Source organism: Cervus canadensis, chromosome 25 (assembly GCF_019320065.1).
Source record: "Cervus canadensis isolate Bull #8, Minnesota chromosome 25, ASM1932006v1, whole genome shotgun sequence".
NCBI classification, from domain to species: Eukaryota; Metazoa; Chordata; class Mammalia; order Artiodactyla; family Cervidae; genus Cervus; species Cervus canadensis.
Genome location: NC_057410.1, coordinates 10821333 through 10841841, shown reverse-complemented (window position 1 = coordinate 10841841; position 20509 = coordinate 10821333). Strand labels below are relative to the sequence as shown.

Here is a 20509-nt window from a genome sequence, read left to right as displayed (position 1 = left end):
TTTTAAAAAAGAACCTGAGAAACTGATTCTAAAATTTACATGAAATAAAAAGAACTTAAAAACTCAAAATACTCTTGAGAAAAGAAAAATGAGTCCAGAAAACTTACAAGACCTTACTTCAGACTTCTACAGATCTGTACCAGTGTTTCTCAACCAAGGGAGACTTCTGCCCTTCAACAAAAATTTGGCAATGTCTGGAGACCTTTTTGGTTGCCCCTACTGAGGGATGGAGGAATGCTACTGGCAAAAATAGTGTGTAAAAGCTGAGAGACTGCTACATATCCAACAATACATGGAACGTACAAGATAGTTCCCCATAACAAAGAATTATCTGGCCCCAAAACCCAAAAGCACCAAGCCTGAAAGCCTGAGCTATGCTAACAAAACAGTATGGCATTGGCATTAGAATAGACAAATAGATCAGTGGAACATAACAGAGTCTGGAAATAGACTTAACATTTTTATAGTCAATTGACTTTTGACGGAGATGCCAAAACTGTTTTGACAGTAGAGAAAGGAAGATGCTTTCAATAAATGGTGCTTCAACAACTGGATATCCATATGGGAAAAAAAATAACCTCAATTTCTGCTTCATAAAAATTAATTCAAGATAGATCACAGGACTAAAAATAAAAGCTGAAACTATAAAGCTTTTAGAAAACAAGGGAAAATCTTTGCAGCATAATGTAAACAGATTTCTAAGAACACAGAAAGCAATAACCATAAAAGCTGAAACGAATTTATAAATTAAGTCAAACTAAATTTTAAAGTAAATTAAAAATTTAAGATCAAATTGGGAGAAAATAATTAAAAACATATATGTGCAAAAGGACATATACCCAGAATATATGAACTACAATTCAGTAGTAAAAAGAGAACCTCAATTTTAAAAAATAGGGAAAGTCCACAAAAAAATAAATGGCAATAAACCAAACAGCATTAAACATCAGTAGTCATTCAGAGAAATGGAAATTAAAACTACACCTATACACCAACTGGAATAGATAAATTAAAGAGCAACAGAACCAGGACTTCCCGGCAATCCAGCAGTTAGGACTCCATGCTTCCACTGCAGGGGGCACAGGTTTGATCCATGGTACGGAAACCATCTGGAATGTTGAGAGTCGTAGCCAAAAAAAAAGTAACACGACCAACCATTGATGATAATGTGGAACAACTGGTACTTTCATGTAAAATGGTACAAATATTGTTTGGAAAACAATATCAGTTTCTTAAAAGTCTAAATGTTCATGCGTGCTAAGTCGCTTCAGTCATGTTCGACTCTTTGCAACCCAACGAGGTATCAGGGACCTCTATCCATGGGATTCTCCAGGCAAGAATACTGGAGTGGGCTGCCATTTCCTCCTCCAGGGGATTCTCCCCCACCCAGGGATTGAACCCGAGTCTCTTACATCTCCTGCATTGGCAGGCAGGCTCTTTACCACTAGTGCCACCAAATAAACAGCAATTTCATTCTTCCTAAGAAATAAAGACATATGTCCTGAAAATCATACAAGAATGTTCACACTACCTTTATGCACAATGGCCAAACCCTAAAAAGATATCAATGAACTACTAATCAGCAGCAAAAAGTCACAAAACACTAATATATCCAAAATAAAACCAACTTAAGGTGAACAATGTTGACCTCTAGTAAGAAGTTGTGAGGTAAGGATACAATTTTATGTTTTTCAAATGGTAATCCAGTTTTTTTTTAAAAAAAGGTTCAACTTTTCTCATGATGCCACCAACTGCATCATGTAGTTTCCATTCTATTTTCCACTACTGGTCTATGAATGTGTCACTACCTCACTGCTTTCATTAGATAAACATAACAGTATGTTTTCATATCAAGTAGGGTTAAACCAACACATCTCCAACTCCAGTGATTTTCAGGGCTTTTGTGGTCTATTCAAGCAAATATCCTGCCCCTCTTTGTTCTTCATACCAAAATGCTCTTTAGAATCAACCTGTCTAGCTTGTGGGGAAAACTTACTGATTTTTCGAGTTCAGTTACCATTAAAATAACCCAGAACTAACAAGTCTATTGAGTTAGTCTATCCAGGGACCTGAGATGTCTTTCCATTTGTTCACAAGTACATTTTTGCTATTGGTCAAGAGTATTTTAAAGCTTCTCTCCTATAAGTTTTTTAAAAGACAAAATTATATGCTTACTTTAAACCACACAATATCCTCACCCAAAGTCACCATTGTAACATTTGTTACATTTATTGCTAGGCATTTTGTCTTTCTGTTGCTGTAATAAATAGACATTTATTTCCATATCTTGTTTTATTTGCTTATACGAAGGCTAATTTTTGTTCATTAATTTTACAGCACACTCCTTCACTGAATTTTTTATTCTTTTCTTGATTGACTTGTTTTTGCCTATGACCTTTTAAAATTCTTTTATGTCTTAATTTCCTCCTCCTTGTCTTACAGTAGCTAATATCATCAAAAGAAACCTAATGAAGATAGAGAGATATTTGTGTTCCTGCCTTTAGTGTGAAAGTATCTGGTAGTTTATTGACTTTTGGGTTGAGGTATAAATGCGTTTGTGCACTTTTTAAAAAAGGACCTATGGATTTCTTATTATTAAATGCTTTACTTGAAAAAAATGATGAATTCACTTTAATGATACAAAGCATCTCTGACCTGTTCTTCACTCTGACATTAAATATGATGCCAGTTTTCAGAAGGTATTTCATTCCTCTAATTATATTAAGTAGTCTAGGTGTTGTATTTTATTTTTTTCTTTTAAATGAAGAACCAAAGTTGAATCTCTTCCGTACCTTGACAACTAACCAGATAGTTTTTTTTCCCCTGATCTATTAACATGATGAAATAAACATATTAATAAAGCACATAATATTAAATTGTCCTTATATTCAAGATGAAATTCACTTGGTCATGGTAAATTACACTTAATATACTACTATTTTATTTTGAATATTTAAATGAAACTGATGTGTAATCTTCTCTTTTAGTGTTATATTTAGGCAGAATTTGTTATCAGTATTTTGTTTAAAAGTATTTTGTTCTGAAATAGTTCTAGAACTATCTGTACTGGAATTATCTGTTGTTTGAAGTTTCAAACTGTGCGAAAAGATTTTTGGGCACGGAGTTTCTTTTGGGTGATGAGTTCTTTGATAAATTTTTCAATTTCTTGATAAAGCTACTTAGTAATTTATCTATTAGGACTTTCCCTCCTCCTAGAACCTGTTCTTGAGTTTTATCTCCTAATACAGTATTTTTGTTTATATCTTAATTTCTTTCTTATATTACTAAATATATGTCATTTTCTACCCAACCTGTTAAATTTTAAGTATAAGAGATCATCAAAAGCTCAGGTTTCTAACACGATTCATACTCAAGTGAATAAAGATCTGTGTACCTCTCAATCTGAGACAAAGCCTAAAGGCTAGTAATTGTTCAGCACATATGTTAGACAAAATTTTATTTGTTAGTAAGCACATACCAAAATAAAAGATGAAAATAACTACTGAAGTAAAACTAGACTCATTTGCTCTATTCTGCAACTTATTTTTTTTGAAGACCCATTTTATTTTAAACTTGCAAATGCCCCAAAGTAAAGAAAGCTGTATTACATGTCTAGAAAAATCTATGCTGACCAATGATCTCACACTTTGCCTGTTTTTACAGCAGATGTGTAAATCCTTAGCCTAAAATAAATTTGAAGCCTTTATAAGAAAATTCAAAAGTAATAATGAGAATGCTCTATTTAAATTAATACCAAATATTATAGGCCATACGAAATGAGATTAAATTCTATAATTTAACTTAATAGGAAGCCAAAGGTTGTACTTACCAATAACTATGTAAATTTTAAAGATTTCTAATATTTGATATGCATAAATTAAAAAGATGCACTAATACCATTTACCAGGAACTCAAATTCTCTACCCACCTGTCAATATCACGCCTAAAAGATTCTCTCAATGCACCACTCTCCAAGGTAACGGGAATTCTTTGTAACCACTGTATCATCAGTGTTAAGTGAACTATGGTTTTAACTACTGCTATCCTTTACTAAGTCTTATTATTTTTCACTTCCCTTATCATTGGTTTTTAAACTCCACCCCACCTTGGAATATACAGTAAGCAGGCCTTTTAACCTAGCTAAAAAATCTGGCCAAACAAGTAAGAGAACTACTCTTTCTAAGGTGTCATAAGATATAAGTACCATTGTCCTAGCCAATATAGAAACTACATATAAGGATATGTGTCTACACATACACTTAGTATAAACACTAAGTCAAGTCACCTACAAACTCTAAAACACTCCACAAAGGCATAGAACAAAACTAAGAAAATTTACCAGTACCATATTGAGCTTTTTAAAAGTTGAGGTGGTAGGAAGCAAGTAAAAAACAACTCACCATTTGACAGCTAAATTCTGTACCTCTCCATTTTTATCTTCCAGTAACTTCAAAATCATTTTCACTACCTTTCTTTCACTATCATCATCCAACTTGATGGAATCTTTCTGCAGTTCTGTCATCAAATCATTTGTAGCCATAAACCTAATAAAAGATTAAAATTTGTCAGTAATTAAAATTTTTAAGCATTAATAAAAATCACTGTTTTCAAATCCAATGCTATCACTCGTATATAAGTCCTGACGTACTCTTTTAGATAAGGTTATCACTGGCTTTATTTTCCTCAGGTTAGTCTTGATTTCAAATTTATTGACAGGACCTTCAGTGAATGCTCAGTCTAATAAAGCTGACTCTTGAGCAACGTGGGCATTAAAGGTGCCAAACCCCTGTCCTCCACATCTCATCAAAAATCCATGTATAACTTTACAGTCAACATCCACCTCCACACAATTCTCCATCTGCAGATTCAACCAATGGCAGATCATGTAGTATACACATGGTATGCATTTAATGAAAAATTTTCCCATGTTAAGTGGACCTGTGCAGTTCAAAACCATAGTTCTGGGGTGAACTATAATTGCATCAAGGCTTTTAGGGGAAGAAAAGTGCCTCTTTACTTTTACTTTGTGTGATTTGAATTTTATTTAGGAAGTCTTTTTAACATTAAGAATACCTTCCTGTGTAATACTGTTGTGTCAGATTGGGCGGCTCATATTACAAACCACTGGGAAAATTCCAAAATGCAAACTCTCACCTCCATCCCAACTCCCACCACCAGAATCAAGTGTATTTTCAAAAGGATGTTTTGAAGCAGAAAGCTGTTCCACCAGACGTCCAGCCCCCTTTCCTTAAGAACCACCAAAGGACAAAGGACAAAGTTTTAAACTACACACAAGCATAATTCTTATAAAGTCTTGTTAAACTGCTTAAAAAGAAAAGCATTATGGTCAAATTGGGATAACACAAGTAAATTAAGCCTGTGCCTTTAAAAAATTAACACAGTTCTAACTGGAAGCCCCTTCCCATTTTACATGATGAAAAAAATGATTTTAAAATCTCGTAACAGTCCAGAAAGTTAAAAACAAAAGAAAAAGAAAAAAACTGAATAGAACCATGCACGCAGTTCTACACAAAAGGCATGAACAGCATCTTCACCAATTATTTTACTTAGATAAAATCCATTAGACAGGCATATCAGTTAGAAATCTAACTAAGAATCTAAGAATCTCTGAAATGTTAATCATGAGGTTGAAGAGAAAACACGGTGATAATCAACTTAAATTTAAAAAAGCATATCATCCCCATAAAAAAAGTTATTTTATAGTTCTGAAGAAACTACTGGTACAGAGATTCCTTCCTTTATTTACCATTTTTTAATTCACTGCTTGATATGCTACAAAGGCTGGATTATGAGCAAAGGACCCTCAGAGAACTTATACTCTAATAAAGAAGTTGATTGATTTCAAAAATTCATAATTAACAGTTAAACATTTTTAAAAGCTGAAATGAGCATCAGCAAAATTAGCAATAGATAATATTTTTTTTTCTTTTTTTTTTATTTATTTTTTTTTCCAGTGGGTTTTGTCATACATTGATATGATTCAGCCATAGATTTACACTTATTCCCCATCCCGATCCCCCCTCCCATCTCCCTCTCCACCCGATTCCTCTGGGTCTTCCCAGTGCACCAGGCCGGAGAACTTGTCTCATGCATCCCACCTGGGCTGGTGATCTGTTTCACCATAGATAGTATACATGCTGTTCTTTTGAAACATCCCACCCTCACCTTCTCCCACAGAGTTCAAAAGTCTGTTCTGTATTTCTGTGTCTCTTTTTCTGTTTTGCATATAGGGTTATCGTTACCATCTTTCTAAATTCCATATATATGTGTTAGTATGCTGTAATGTTCTTTATCTTTCTGGCTTACTTCACTCTGTATAAGGGGCTCCAGTTTCATCCATCTCATTAGGACTGGTTCAAATGAATTCTTTTTGACGGCTGAGTAAAATTCCATGGTGTATATGTACCACAGCTTCCTTATCCATTCATCTGCTGATGGGCATCTAGGTTGCTTCCATGTCCTGGCTATTATGATAATATTTTTAAAAACCAGAAAACTAGATTGAGATAGTAAGAATTACTTTTTAATTGTGACCCTGAAACCAGAAAGTTCCCTCTGGTAATCTGTTAAAAAGTTTGCACTGTAAATCTTAAAAAGAAGTTGTTTGACCAGTTTGAAAGCTGTCCACGGCAGACTGAAAAGCCAATTTGTAAAATGTCTCTTACACATTTATTGCTTTAGGTATGGCACTAAGGGCTGAAATGATAAACTCAGACCGAGTCCCTTCCTTTGAACTTTTCATCTCACATGGCAGACAAACAGGTAAATTGGACAAATCTCACACAAACTTTTAAAAATACTCAAGGGTGTGTGGCAATGACCACACCAAAGAACTGACAGTTTGGATTTCAAAGGTTTAAGACGGGTTTCCCTGGAGAAAGCTGGTTTGGGATTTTAAACCTGTGTGCGTGGTGGTGGTGCTGGGAGGAGTATAGCACCCCAGAGTGAGGAGCAATTCAGGGTGTCTGAGACACAGGGAAACCTAACGGGAAGATGGAAATACAGGCGGAGGTTAAGATGGGAAAGGTTGTATATACTCATCCACTAGGTCCTGAGAACCTTTTATCTGTCAGGTACTGTACTAGGTGCTATGGATACAAGGGCTAGCAAAAGCAAACACAAGTGCTTCCTGCTACCTTGAAGCTTACCTAACAATCAAATTGAGGCATAATGATTTTTTTTAAAACTACATATATGAGTATTTACATCATATGTAGTTAAGAACTGAGACAAATGCTATGAAGGAAAAGAACATGATACAAAGACAATGGGATAACAAAATAACATGACCTAGACTGGAAAGAAAATTGTGTATCAGAAAGACTGACATCCTAAACATGAACAAGAACTGTGTGTGGGGAGTGGGAAGGTTATAACCAAGTAAGCAAGGGCCAAAAGATTAAAGAGATTTGAAGACCTTACTAAGATTCTAGTCTTTATTATAAAAGTGATGCGAAGCTACTGAAAAGCATGTGAGGTAGAGACAAAGAGTAAGTGCAATGATCAGATTAACACTTTGCAAGTATTACTCTAGTTCCACTGTGGAAAATAGTTTGAAGAGAAACAAACTTCATTTAGCAGACTGAATGGAGAACAGTAAGGAGAGCTACTGCAGCGGTCTAAGTGAGAAATGATCACAGCTAGAATTAGAGTTATGGCAGTCAATGGAGATGGAAAAATGGACACACAGCCAATTCTCATTATTAGCAAAGTAAAATGTGTTGTAACCCCCAAATCAATTCTCCAATGCTTTCACGTCATTTGCAGACATGTGAAGAACCATGAAACATTTGAATCACACAAAGCACGTATCCGCACACACTCCCAGCTGACACTGCCCAAGGTGATGGTCTGCCTTATTTCACCTCTCAAACTGTAAACAAGCATGCTCTTCTCAATCTGTCTGGGGCCACTTTTTTTTTTTGCATGTCTGTGCTTTTGTTGGTAATTTTGCTGTTTAGAGTGGCCCCTCCGGGGGCAGTGCTGAAGTGCTGGCTACTGTCCCCGAGAGCACACAAGGTCATGACGTGTCCTCCGGAAGAAGTACATATTAGACAAGGAACCACTGGGAAACAAGAAACAACCCCATTTGAGATTTACAAGATGAAAAATGAACAGGCTTTTGCAGTGGGTCAGACATGGGGTAGTGGCGGATGGGTTAAGCACAAAGCAGCAGGAGGGACGCAGGGTCTGGTCACAGCGGCTGTGTCTCCTGTCCCGGCGCAACGTTCCGGAGTAACCCCTGTCACCTTAGACGGTCCACTCACTCGTCTTACATGAGAGGGACTGAGACTAACAAGCCTGGTTTCACTACAGACTACACGGAATGGCCACTCCTCTGATCCAAATCAACAAAATCTCAGCAAAAGTGAAGATGTCAACGTCATGAATTACTGCCCTGAAGACCAACTTCATCTGCTCTTGGCCAAAAAAACGAAGATTTGGGGGGAGGGGAGAGATGCTGAGAAAGGGGGCCCAGTAGCCTCTACAGTCCAGGAACTGTTCTGAGGTTCATACCTAAACTTCAATTATAATACCCAAATGAATAATCCAAACAGATCTTATCTTACAGTGAAAGGATGTTTTCCTATATATAATCACACAGAACACCCATTTCAGTAAGTTAACTTAGCAACACAAAATACCAAACACCCTCCTAAGAGAGTGACTGCAACGTCTGCTCTGCAACAGCTGCTCCTCCGCTTTACCACGTCTCCTTGTAACATTCAGGAAGGTCTCAGGTGATGGAATTGCCCCTTTCTGACAACATCCACTCTAACGCAAACAAACCCCTGCCTCCTTAGACCTTCCCCAAATTATCCAAACAGGTACTAACAACCTCTAAAAGGTAACAAACCCAACCTGTGGGAGGGACACCTATACATATGAAAATTTCAAGAAGGAAAAAATGGGAAACAGTGTTTACATACGAAATAAACGAGCAAAGAAACCACTCACTAAGTTACCTGGAGATTGTTAGCACTTTGAGGGAGAGTAATTTCAGTCAGCTCAGGTGGGCAACCTCTTAAGAGTTTATCTCATCTATGGGAATTAGTGCTGAAGGTAATGATCAGCTGTGATATTTAGGAAGAAAATTCTAATGGAAGAACTACCAACGTACTGGATTAAAAAGAGGCCTGAGATAAGGAGACTAATTTGAGAAATACTCATCAGGGAACTAAAGTAAAGAAGAAAGGGTGATATCAAGGGTTCCAACTGGGACATTTGGTAGATGGTAACATTAACAGGACAAAATTGGAAAAAAGTTTTAAGGTGGGAGAGGAGGAAGTTGTGAGCGAGCGGACTTACTTCTCTGGGAGTCCCAGGTGGGTTAACCCACAGGCAGTGTCGTCTCATTCACTCAGATATATATTCTGGGGCTGCCATCATTAGAAACTGTGCCAAGGCTCTGCAGAATGTTACAGGCTAGACGGCCAGAGACTGCAACTTAACACACGTGGCTTATTTCTACTGAACTCAAAGTTCCCTGAGGAGGAAACTTATTCATCTTTAATAAATCCAATGTGGAGAGGCAGAAATAATGGTAGAAAGAGATACTCTGTACTGTACAGTGAGTGGCTTTCACAACACTTCTAATACACAAAAACAATTTTGCTTGCTTGCAACAGATTTAAAGGCTATTGGCAAACTGCATCTTCCAGTGAACAGATTACCTTTCAAAGATTTCATACACACCCCACTGCTGTCTCACTTTTTCTCATTACTTCTCTTAGTCATGAATCAACTTGGGACAGTCTTAATACTGTTCATGTAAATAAAACTAGTTTTTAGTCATCTTTCTTCTTCCCAGTTTCCTCAATGAGGTCCCTTTCTCCTCTTTTTCAGTGGTGAGACCTAACCATTGCTGACAGTGAGTGTTTGCAGTACCTGTATCCACACCTCCCTCCAAATCACATTAAGTGAAATCACATAAAGTACTGCCATCAACAGGCAAAGTACTTAAAAAATGCTCAGTAGTCACCTTCTTAAATCTCTACAAATCTATTTCTTCTGATTAAACCTACTTTTCTTCAAGCACAAGCAGAACAGATAATTTAGTCTCTCCTGTTATAACTGTTGTCATTCGGTCACTCAGTTATGTTTGATCTTTGCAACGCCATGGACTGCAGCACGCCAGGCTTCCCTGTCCTTTACTATCTCCTGGAGTTTGCTCAAACTCATGTCCACTGAGTCAGTGATGCTATCCAACCATCTCATCCTTTGTTGCCCCCTTCTCCTCCTGCCCTCAATCTTCCCATAATACATTATTGTAAATGCCCACACAGTACTTTCAGCTATTACAGGATCTGTAAGATCCCTTCCAACTCTGAAAGCCAATGATTCCATAACAGGCCTGAGATTTTTATTAGCATTTTAAATAGCTTTCAAGAGCAAATATTTTCCAATAGTCCAAACACATAAATAAATTTGGTGACAAACCGTTATCAAGCTGGGAAATTCTACAATGCAGTAAATTATTTTAAGATCACATCAAATAATGAGTAGATTTTACAATGATTTCTTCAAGAAACTTTCCCAATACTTATTTTTTTTTCCTTAACTCTGGAATTAAAATGCAATTCAACTAAAACAAGTTATCTATTGAGAACTACCAGGACCAAGGCCCTAAATAAAGTGGAGGATTCAGTTCAATAAGACAAGGTCCCTGCCGGCGTCTAACAAGGTTATCTATACCCTCTCCCTGAGTGGTGTTTTGTATAGAGTGCTCTCACACCTGCACTCATCTTCTCTAACTAGAGCTTCAAGACCTAGCTCAGATCACACCTTGCACGTGAATCTCCTTGCTTTCATGTTCTCTGCCACTTATGCCTGAAAGCTTAATTCAGCCCTGGGTTACTTATCTTTTTACAAATGTCTTGACCATTCAACAAGCATGCAGGTAATACTGAAGGCAAGCACTAATCTTCAACTTTTTGGAGTCCCTCTTAGGGAATTTAAAGTGTCTTCTAGCACAAACCATTCCATAAGCCTAACTTACAAATGAAATTGAAGGTCTTATTCTTAATGTCCCCTGGTAAAAACCTTGGTGAAGTAGAATATGGTAGTTAAGAGTTTATGCCCTGAGGGTATCTGGAAATCCTACATCTACTACTGTCAAACTGACCTTGGGCAAGCACTTATTGCCAGATCGAAGCTTCCTCAACTGTAACAGAGACTGCTTGTATCCACTTTATTAAAGTTGTAAGGATCAAGTGTATGAAGTCCACAGTAAGTATTAACTATTACGTACAGAGAGATAAAACAATGGTAAAAAATTTTTTTTAGCTTTTGATTCCCTGGAATACTTTAATTCAGTTGGTGGTGAAGTACATGAAAATAAAAGCAGAATATCATTAGTTACCTCAACCCACTGAATATTTAGGATTAATATTTATAAATGAAGCATTTGCATTATTTGTGCATATTAAAGTTTTCATTCTGTTATCTACAGAATCACCTAGCACTAAGCCTTACCATCCCATCTTCAAAGAATACAGTATACTAAAACACGAAAGAAAAAGGACCCTAGGTTTTGGTTTTCTCTCCCAATAAATTTGAGCCTATAATTTAAGTCCTACAACAACAAAAAGATTCTTTAAAAAATGCTGACACTCCAAAATTTAGAAGCCTGCATCCATTTCTTTACCCCCCTCACATTAAAAAACTATGTAGTTATTCAGAGACCTGAAAATCTGGCCCTGTAAGGGACGTTTTGTAATCATTCATGTCCAAGTTGCTCAAAAGTAAAAATTTAATCTCAAAGTAGTCTGCCCAAGATACCAGATAGCTTACAACAAAGAATCCTACAGAACTAGAACCTATATTTGTGACTAGTAGTCATATTCTCTCTGGATTCCACCATGAGGAAAATGATTGTTTCTTCCTTTTGGATGTACTGTTTTCTTTCCCCCCTTAGCACAAGGTAAAGTAGTCTGCATACATTAAGATTTTCTATAACATTAATTAATCTTATCCTCAAGATCCTTCTAGCATTAGGTATTTTAAAACATGTGACTACAACTATGATGATATTTCCAGCAAAATAAACAAGCATATAAATTTCTAAAGACAAATTAGAGAGCATCATTTTAAAACAGAACACATGTATTCAAATACAGAAAAATCTTGTACTTGACCACAAATGCTGTTTTAATTAATCTCTTAAATGTCAGTTATTTAATATACATAGTGCTTTGGTTTCAAAGACTTGTCTATTACTAAATGGTGTGAGCATATTACAAGTCTTTTTTTTTTTTATTACAAGTCTTAAAAACATAGTTATTAAGAGTATCTTTATGACAAATTACTGAAAGTCAGTTACTGTTCCTAGGCATATCTTCTATAACATTCACCAACTATTAGAAATATATCATTTTTAGGAGATTAAGTAATCCTCCAAGCAATGTTTTGATTTATTCAAGCCCAAACTGGTAGATAACCCTTATCAAGTTCAACACTGAGTATTACTCTTCCACATAATTTGTAAAAAAAAAAAAAAAAAACCCTCAAGCATATATGTATTACTTTGTTTTACTAAAAATGTAAGGAGGCGTCAGTCAATAATCACATATGCAGTATTATCACATGACTTGATTTCTGTATTTTCAATGGCTTGTACGGAAAGCAAGCAAAGCTCCAAAGGGAAACAACATTCTAATCCTTTAAGGAACAAACAACTTTTATTTCCCCCAATAATTTTTATTTTCACCCTAGAACTCACAAACCTAAAAATACCCCAAATAATCATCTCTTCCCAAAACACTAAAATATTTATTATGAGCAAACTAATTTTAAAAGTTTCGAATGCAATACTTAAAAACTCCCTAGGTAGCAAAACTTTTTGAAAATCATTCTTGGATTTGAAGCCACAGAACCAAAATGTATTTCATTGGCTATTTTAATATACCAGCATATCAATTTAACTAGCAACACGATTATTACATTTTTCATAATTCTTACACAAACAGAAAAAATTTCCCCCAGGACCTAAGGTTTGGGTATGTTCTCAGGTTTTAAAAGGTAACTGTTCATACAAAAAAAAAAAAAAAACCCCTTCGGCCGAAATTCAAATTGAAGACTATTTGTTCTTCACTTTAAAACGCACAGAAAATACAACCACTAGTGAACAAAACAAGTATCAAAAAATATAAAAACCCGCTTCAGATTGGGAGCTTATTTAAATTTAATTCGTGATGGAACAGAAGGCGGGAAGCAAAGAATATAACAATTACTACCGTGCAAAAAAAGAAAGGAGAAAGAAAACAAGATAATCTGTGAAAATATAACAATTCTTCAATATGCATGTGACGAAGGTCTGGAACCAACAGCACAAGTCTCCAGGAACAGAACTTTATAACAAACCTTCATATTCACCGCCCCCATATTAGAAAACTCCCTTCAATAAGATCCATTTGTTCCCTTTACTTTTTTGTTTAAGGTTCAGCAATTCACCTTTATGGTAGTAATTTTGAATATAAGGAAATAAGACTGAAACCCTGAGTTCCTGCTTGGGTTTTTACCTGCCAAAGAAAAACGACAAGAGATGCTGGCGGGAAAACTCTAGGAGTCAAGTTTCCACCATCCTGGCTCCCCCTCCACCTTCTTACCACCTTCACTAAAGGGATAATCCAAAGGAAAAGTTTATAACTCAACCCCGAAGACTTGTGAGGAAAAGCAAGTCGTTCAAGCAGAATGCACCTAGGCCCGCTCACATCTGCGGGCAAGGAGACGCAGCTGGGACCCCGCGGGGGCAGCTGCAGCAGCTCGGGGCCCACGAGCAGGGCGGCCTAGCGCCTTGGGCAGGCCGGCGGGTAGGCCTGGCCTCCACGTCTCCAAGCCTAGAGTGACTCCCTTGCCCACAGCGGTGCGTGATCTCGCCCCTTCACGCTACCTGGGACGCGAAGTCACGTCCTGGGAAGGCAGAGCATGCGGTGGGGGCGGTGGGGGACGCAGAAGGGGCCTATGACCGGAGATGGGCAACGGCCTAGAGGAAATAACGGGGGGAGGGGGCTAGAAGGTGAGCGAGGGAAGGGGCCTGCTGGGATCGGGGAGCGGAGGGTGGCCTGGAGGTGTCGGGAAAGCCGAGGAACCAGTTAAGGCCAAAGGGGTGGGGCAAGGCCTGTGTGAGGGCCAGGGCCACGGATGTGGGACGCCCGCCGAGGCGGACTGAGGGTCGGATTTCGGCCTCACCTGAAGTCCTTGTCGCTGGATGTCATTTTTTCCAGCAAATTGGAGATGTGGTACGAGGCGCTCGCCATGTTGACGGCCTCAATCCCGCCCGCCGGCGTTGCTGGTGCTGCTGCCCGCCGCCGCTGGGGCTCCTCCTCTCGCTCGCGGCAGCTCCCGCTTCCAGGGTCGCAGCGCGACGCAGACGCTGACTAGGGAGGCGCCTCGGCAGGCTACCCCCTCCCCGGCAAGGCGTGGGCCTGTCCCGGGGGAAGCAGAGGCTAAGGGGCCGGCCTAACGACGGCGATGCTCGCCGGAGAACGGGCTCATGAGCAGCGTGGAGTACAGCAGGGCCTCTCCGAAGAGTCGGACACTTCCACTCTCTCCGCACTCGTTCCCTAGGGCAAGAGGCCAAAACCCACCTCCTTCGCTCCGGGGGCGGGCACGGTAGACGCGGGACGCTACGGAAAGCTAAGGTCAGAGTTCACGGAGGTCTCCCCACGCACGCTGTGGAGACGCCAGATAAAGGGCAATCCTGTTGGCTGAGGCCCATGTCAATCTACACGTGATCCGCCTTTCAGAGGCCTGCCTACAGCCAAAGGAGCTGATCTCGCGATACTTAAAAGCGACGGTTAAAGGACCGGGTGGCTAGGGGGTTGAGGATACCTTCATCCGAAAAAAACTTGTTTCCTGTACGACAGTAAGAAAAAAAGTTTACGATGTTTAAGGCGCACAAGGCCTGGGAATAAAACTAATTAACAGGTTAGCTTGGGGCACCAACAGAATAATTATTAGAAGGAGCTTTCGTTGGAATCGGACGCGGGGCCTACATCCACTTAAACACGATGGTGTAATGTTGCCACGTGAAAACCACAAACCCCAGAATTCAGTCGGCATGTTATACTGGGTTAGGGTATGATTGGCTGAAGAAATTTGTAGCTTCCTTATTGGCTCCCGTGTGAGGAGTGAATGCTGGGATTTGTAGTCTGGCAAGGCAGCCGTGCTGGCTGAAACCTTTGGAGCGCGGCGGGCGAGGTTTCTGCAGCAGATTCTAATTTTCTCTTACAGCTGTTTTTGGTGTTATGGGGTGTGTGCAGAGCTAGGCTGCTGCGGTCTGGGCAGGCGCATTGCGGCTGAGTTGATGTTCTTGGTAGAGGCCTAGTAGCGACTTCTAGCACTCCTCCAGGAATGTCATAGTTGCCTCGTTCTCAGAAGGCAACCAGTGCTTCTGCCTGGGCTCTCAACGTGCATTGAAGAGCCAGACCCCTGAAGGAAGAAGGACGTAATAAAACCAACGGCCATGACCGATGATTGTATTCGGGGCTTACTCCTTTTGTTTAGAATTACTAAACGATTACCCTCTGTGTGCAGCATTTGTGGAATTGACAATCCTGCAGCTATTTCATTGTTCCTTAAGACATACACAGACAGCAATCGCGTATCAGATACCAAATCACGTGTGAAGGTGGCCAAGTTTTTGTCGCCTTCATTCGAATTGAAGCTAGCTAAAAGGCCTTCCTAAAAAAAAGAGAAAGCCTAGTTAAGAGAGGAGGAAAATACAGTCTCAATCTGTTATTGCTCCTGTTGGGAGAAAAAAATTTTAGTGGCTTCTTCCAAGTGTTAAATCTCAACGTTTCTCTACCGTTCTTTCCTATATCACCAAATGTTAATTTAGTGTCTTTGAAAAGACAGACATAGGCAATAACAAAATAGATGAAACATGATCTGTTCTCATTATTCACATTTAAATGTCACCTCATTACTTGTTTACCATTTTGTATTAATGCTGTTTTCCTCCGCAGTAGTACCATATCTCTTCCCTCATTTTTACCCAGGTCTGCTATTACTAGGTCCATGAGTACTTCAGCCATAATTCCTTTCTGCTCTGAACAACATTTTCAGAGTATTTAATATAAACTATACACACACCACACATCACACACAAGCTACTCATTTAACTTGTGTGAACCCCAAGGCCTAAAATCTCAATAATTTAGTGATAACCCCCCTCTTTTCTTTAGCCCGAATCTAGTAAGTCTAATACATCTAATAAGTCATGTATCTGCCTTCTGTGTGTATAAATCCTTTCATTTATCAATTTACAACTGAACTATAATATTTGTAGTAAGACAGCTTAAATTTCAATCCTGTTTACTGCTACTTATTAACTGTCTTAGGCAATTCATTTTAAGCTCTCTGAGCCTCTGTTTCTTCAAGGGTGACACAATGATGGACAGACTGTTTCTCAATAGGGCTGGTTTAAGAGTCAAATGAGCCATTGCCTTAGTCGGCCAGGATTGCCATAACAAAATTGGGTGATTTAAACAAGAGAAATTTATTTTTTCAACAGTTGTAGAGGCTGTAAGTCCAAGGTCAGTGAGCCAGTTTCTCCTGAGGCCTTGGCTGGTAGACAGCCACCTTCTCACTGTGTCCTCACGTAGCCTTTTCTCTATGCACCCACATCCTCCTATCTTTGTCATAAGGACACCAATCATAGGGCCCCACTTTTTAGCCTCATTTAACCTTAATTGTATCCTCATTTAACCTTAATTACCTCTTTAAATGCCCTGTCTCCAAATACTGTCATACTGGAGGTTAGGGCTTCAACATATGAATTTGAAGAGGAGGGGCAGAATTCAGTCCATAGCAAATATCCCATATAAAGTGCTCAGCACATTGTCTGAACATAATAATAACTAATTTTTTCACACTTGCAAAGGTCATGCAAAGAATCTTATAAAAGTTGACTATTATTATTACTATATTCTCTGTCTTGTCCCTATCCCAAACCATCCTACATAACCAGTTTAGAGTTTGCCGAAACTTTGTTTTTGTGGTGCCACTCACCAATTTTATAAGTTCCCTGGCTCTCTGCTACTGAACAAAGTCCAAATGTTTGAAATCAGTGACTTCCTTCATCTGTCCCTAATCCTTTCTGATCTTTCCCCTACTATTATAGGAATTGCTCAGGAATTCTGCTTATAGGAATCTGCTTTTTAAGTATGAGAGACGCAGAGAGGTTAAGAAACTTGCCGGAGATAGCAGTGAAGAGCAATCAGGATTAAAACTCAGGCAGTGTTGCTTCAGAACCCATGCCTGCAACGTCTGTACTGGAATGCCTCTCACCTCCCCTGTCTCCCTTCCTAAGATCTTGAACCAATCATCATGTTTATATGCTAGTCTCCAACTATAGTGTAAGTTCTTTAGAGTTTATACCAACTTCAAATCACTTCTGCTCCACTTAAGTTCTTACCCTGTGCCAAATTCATAGTAGGCACTCAATAGTACTTAATTTTATTTAGTATTCTTGACCACTTAGAGGTTTAATTTGTATATCACTGAGTATAGCTTGTCACTCAACAGTGGGAAAACGTTTTCCTTTAAGAATCTGTAAATGCTAAATTAATGATAAGTGCAAAAGAAAATAAGTCTAGATAAGGCTATCTTCTTAGAATTTTCTTCTTGGCCAGTAGTTATAATGCAAAACTGAGGCAAGAAATTTGATTTTTTAAAAAATGGTGGGATGTTCAGAGAGAACAGCATTGAAACAAGTATACTATCAAGGGTGAAACAGATCACCAGCCCAGGTTGGATGCATGAGAGGGGTGCTCAGGGCTGGTGCACTGGGAAGACCCAGAGGGATGGGATGGAGAGGGAGGCGGGAGGGGGGATCGGGATGGAGAACACATGTAAATCCATGGCTGATTCATGTGAATGTATGGCAAAAATCTCTACAATATTGTAAAGTAATTAGCCTCCAACGAATAAAAATAAATGGAAAAACAATTTTTTTAAAATAAAAAAGAGAATATACTAAAAAATGGGGTCTTTCTAGCTGTTGGGAGGTTCTTCAAATATGAACCAGTAGTTTAGCTTGTTTCTCATTTATTGTCTACACTGTGCCAGACACACCTTCCTGTCTATATCAGGACCACCTTGGGAAGAGAGGATTCAAGGAGAAATGTGGTTATTAGTTTGCAGAGTGATGGGTCTTTCCTCCTCTTCCCACTCAAAAAGAAAAAAAGAAAAACCCAAACAAGAAAACAAAAGAAACCCACTCAGAGAAAATGAGTCTCTCCGTATGAAAAGAAGGACTTGGAAAGCTTTGAGGTTTGCTCAAGGTGTTATTCCAGGTGAAGGAAAATATTTGACAGAGTGCATGAGACAGCAGTAATCAGAAAACAAAACAAGAGAGAAACAGTTCATATAGGTGCCCCAAAGCTTCAGATTAATCACCCTTTGCTTGGCCACCTATTGATCTATACCTGTTTGAGGAGGGCAGAAGAGAAATGGAGGCTAGAGCGGGATATTGCATTATAGCAGCTGCATTCCCTCTTATTTTTAAAGATACCCACCAAGGGTGGTGGCCATCACCCCTTACAGAAGTGACTTTGTCACCGTTGTCCTCCAGTGCCCTCCGTCTGGTGTGGCAAGGATGCTTGTGTCTCCAGTGGGCAAACCAAACAACTCTCTCCGAGGAGCTGACAAGTTGGCTTGTGTGCCCTCTCTCTCTGCCGTATGGAGACACAGAAAGACGGTAGTCACCTGCAAGCTAGAAAGAGAGCCCTATGGTATTCTGTTATGGTAGCCCAAGCCAACAAAAGTCTGCAGCCACCTGATATATTCAAGCATAGAATTTCTTAAGGTCCTGCCCATTACCATCTCAAGGGAAAGAGTACCATAAAACATATTTTGGTAATCATTGTTCCATTGCTAATTTTTTTCTGAACTGAATGCTGAACTGGTGATGTGGAAGAAGAGGGTCTTGGTAGAGAATAAGTTTAGGTGACGTTTATCTTAGTACAGCCTTATGCCAAGTACATGTGAACTGTACTTAGGTCATACATTTGCTGTAAATTGAGCTCTGTACTTACTTCTTACATTTGCTGTAAATTGAGTTAAAGGATCTAAGGAACATAGAGCTATTTTTTCAACTAGTTATTAATTTTTGAAATATAATTGTTGAATGTCAAAGCTGACATGTTAATAAGGGAGGTAAAGGGCAGTTCTGAATTGTGTTTCAGTATAGACAGCTTTGCACACAAATGAACAGATACAAAATGCTTCCTATTACAGATCATTTGTCAATACTGAATTCAACTTAGGTGCAAAAGGAAGTAAATGCTATACAACACTTATCTTAAGATTTATTTCCATTTGATTGAAAACACCCCAACAACTAGAGTTTTTCCTATAATCTACTGTCTTCTATATAACTGATAGAAGTTCTTAATTTTTAGTGGCACTCTAAATCAAATTTAATTGTCATTCTGTGAAGGAATTACTCCTTTAGAGATAGAAATACATTTGCATCATATTAGATAAAATCACAAAGATTAAGTCACAAAGTTTCTTCACTTGGAATATCTTCCATTTCTTTCTCACTTTTGACTTTTTTAGTAATATTGACCATCACCTGGCATTTTAAAATTATAACATTTTCTGATATGAACTTATAAAGGCACTGTCCAGGATTTTCAGACAACTAAAAATAGAACTTTTTAAGTGTAAAGCTGGTTATCAGTTTTGGCAGAAGGATGCAGGAGAAAGGGCTAGAATTCAGCAAATGCCGCATTTTGCTATAAATACAAATGTTTGCTGACGATGACTTGTCCTGTTACTTTAAAAGATAATCTGCTTACTGCCAAGTGGAAGTTTTAATTTGAGTGAGGGGGGAAAGGTGTGAAAGACTGAAGAGAAATCCTGAGCCCACAGAATCAGGGATTGGAAAAAAAATCAGAAAAAATAAAATTGAGGCAGGGGAAAATTACCAATTTTAGTGAAAACGAATTTAATGAAGTGGTACTGAGATTCTCTCAGCAATAAATATTTATACAGTGATATTAGTCCATTATTATTACTTATACTATCAGATAAAATGGTAAAAATATCACCTTCTAGAAAAAAATGCCAACCATAAAATATATTTTTTGCTCTTATCATTTTGGAAAATACAGACTTTTCTGTGTGATCAAGTAAACTCTCTTTGTACTTTGTGGAGAATGCAATAAAATTTTCCATCAATCTGTAAGTGTGAGAGCTTTGTTATAATGGAGGTAGTTATTAACATTTAAGATATGGTGCAACCTAGAATTGGTTTAGAAGAAAATGTTTATTGATTGAGGCAAACTATTACTTTTAACAGTATAACCAAAGCTTAACACAGGAAAAAATATTTGCAGAACATTTATTTGACAATGGACTTGTATTTAGAACTCATATAACTCCATAATAAGACAGAAACCTATGCTTAAAAATAAGCGAAAGATTTGAAAGACACTTCACTGAAGAAGCTACAGAATGACAAATAAATGAAAAGGTG

At 38.3% G+C, this 20509-nt stretch overlaps 1 protein-coding gene across 2 annotated transcripts in view; it reads right to left on the bottom strand.

The window, feature by feature from the left end:
* Window positions 1–14639, bottom strand: part of CAND1 (cullin associated and neddylation dissociated 1) — a 36252-nt gene extending 21613 nt beyond the window's left edge. The window contains exons 1-2 of one of the 2 annotated variants that reach the window (XM_043446396.1): window positions 14212–14639; window positions 4401–4544 (exon numbers count right to left, since the gene is read on the bottom strand). In XM_043446396.1, coding sequence (XP_043302331.1) covers window positions 4401–4544; window positions 14212–14279 — 212 coding nt within the window. In that variant the 5' untranslated portion in view covers window positions 14280–14639. The remainder of the gene's footprint in view (window positions 1–4400; window positions 4545–14211) is intronic. The other variant, XM_043446397.1, reaches the window with a different exon arrangement.
* Between the last annotated feature and the right edge of the window lie 5870 nt (window positions 14640–20509).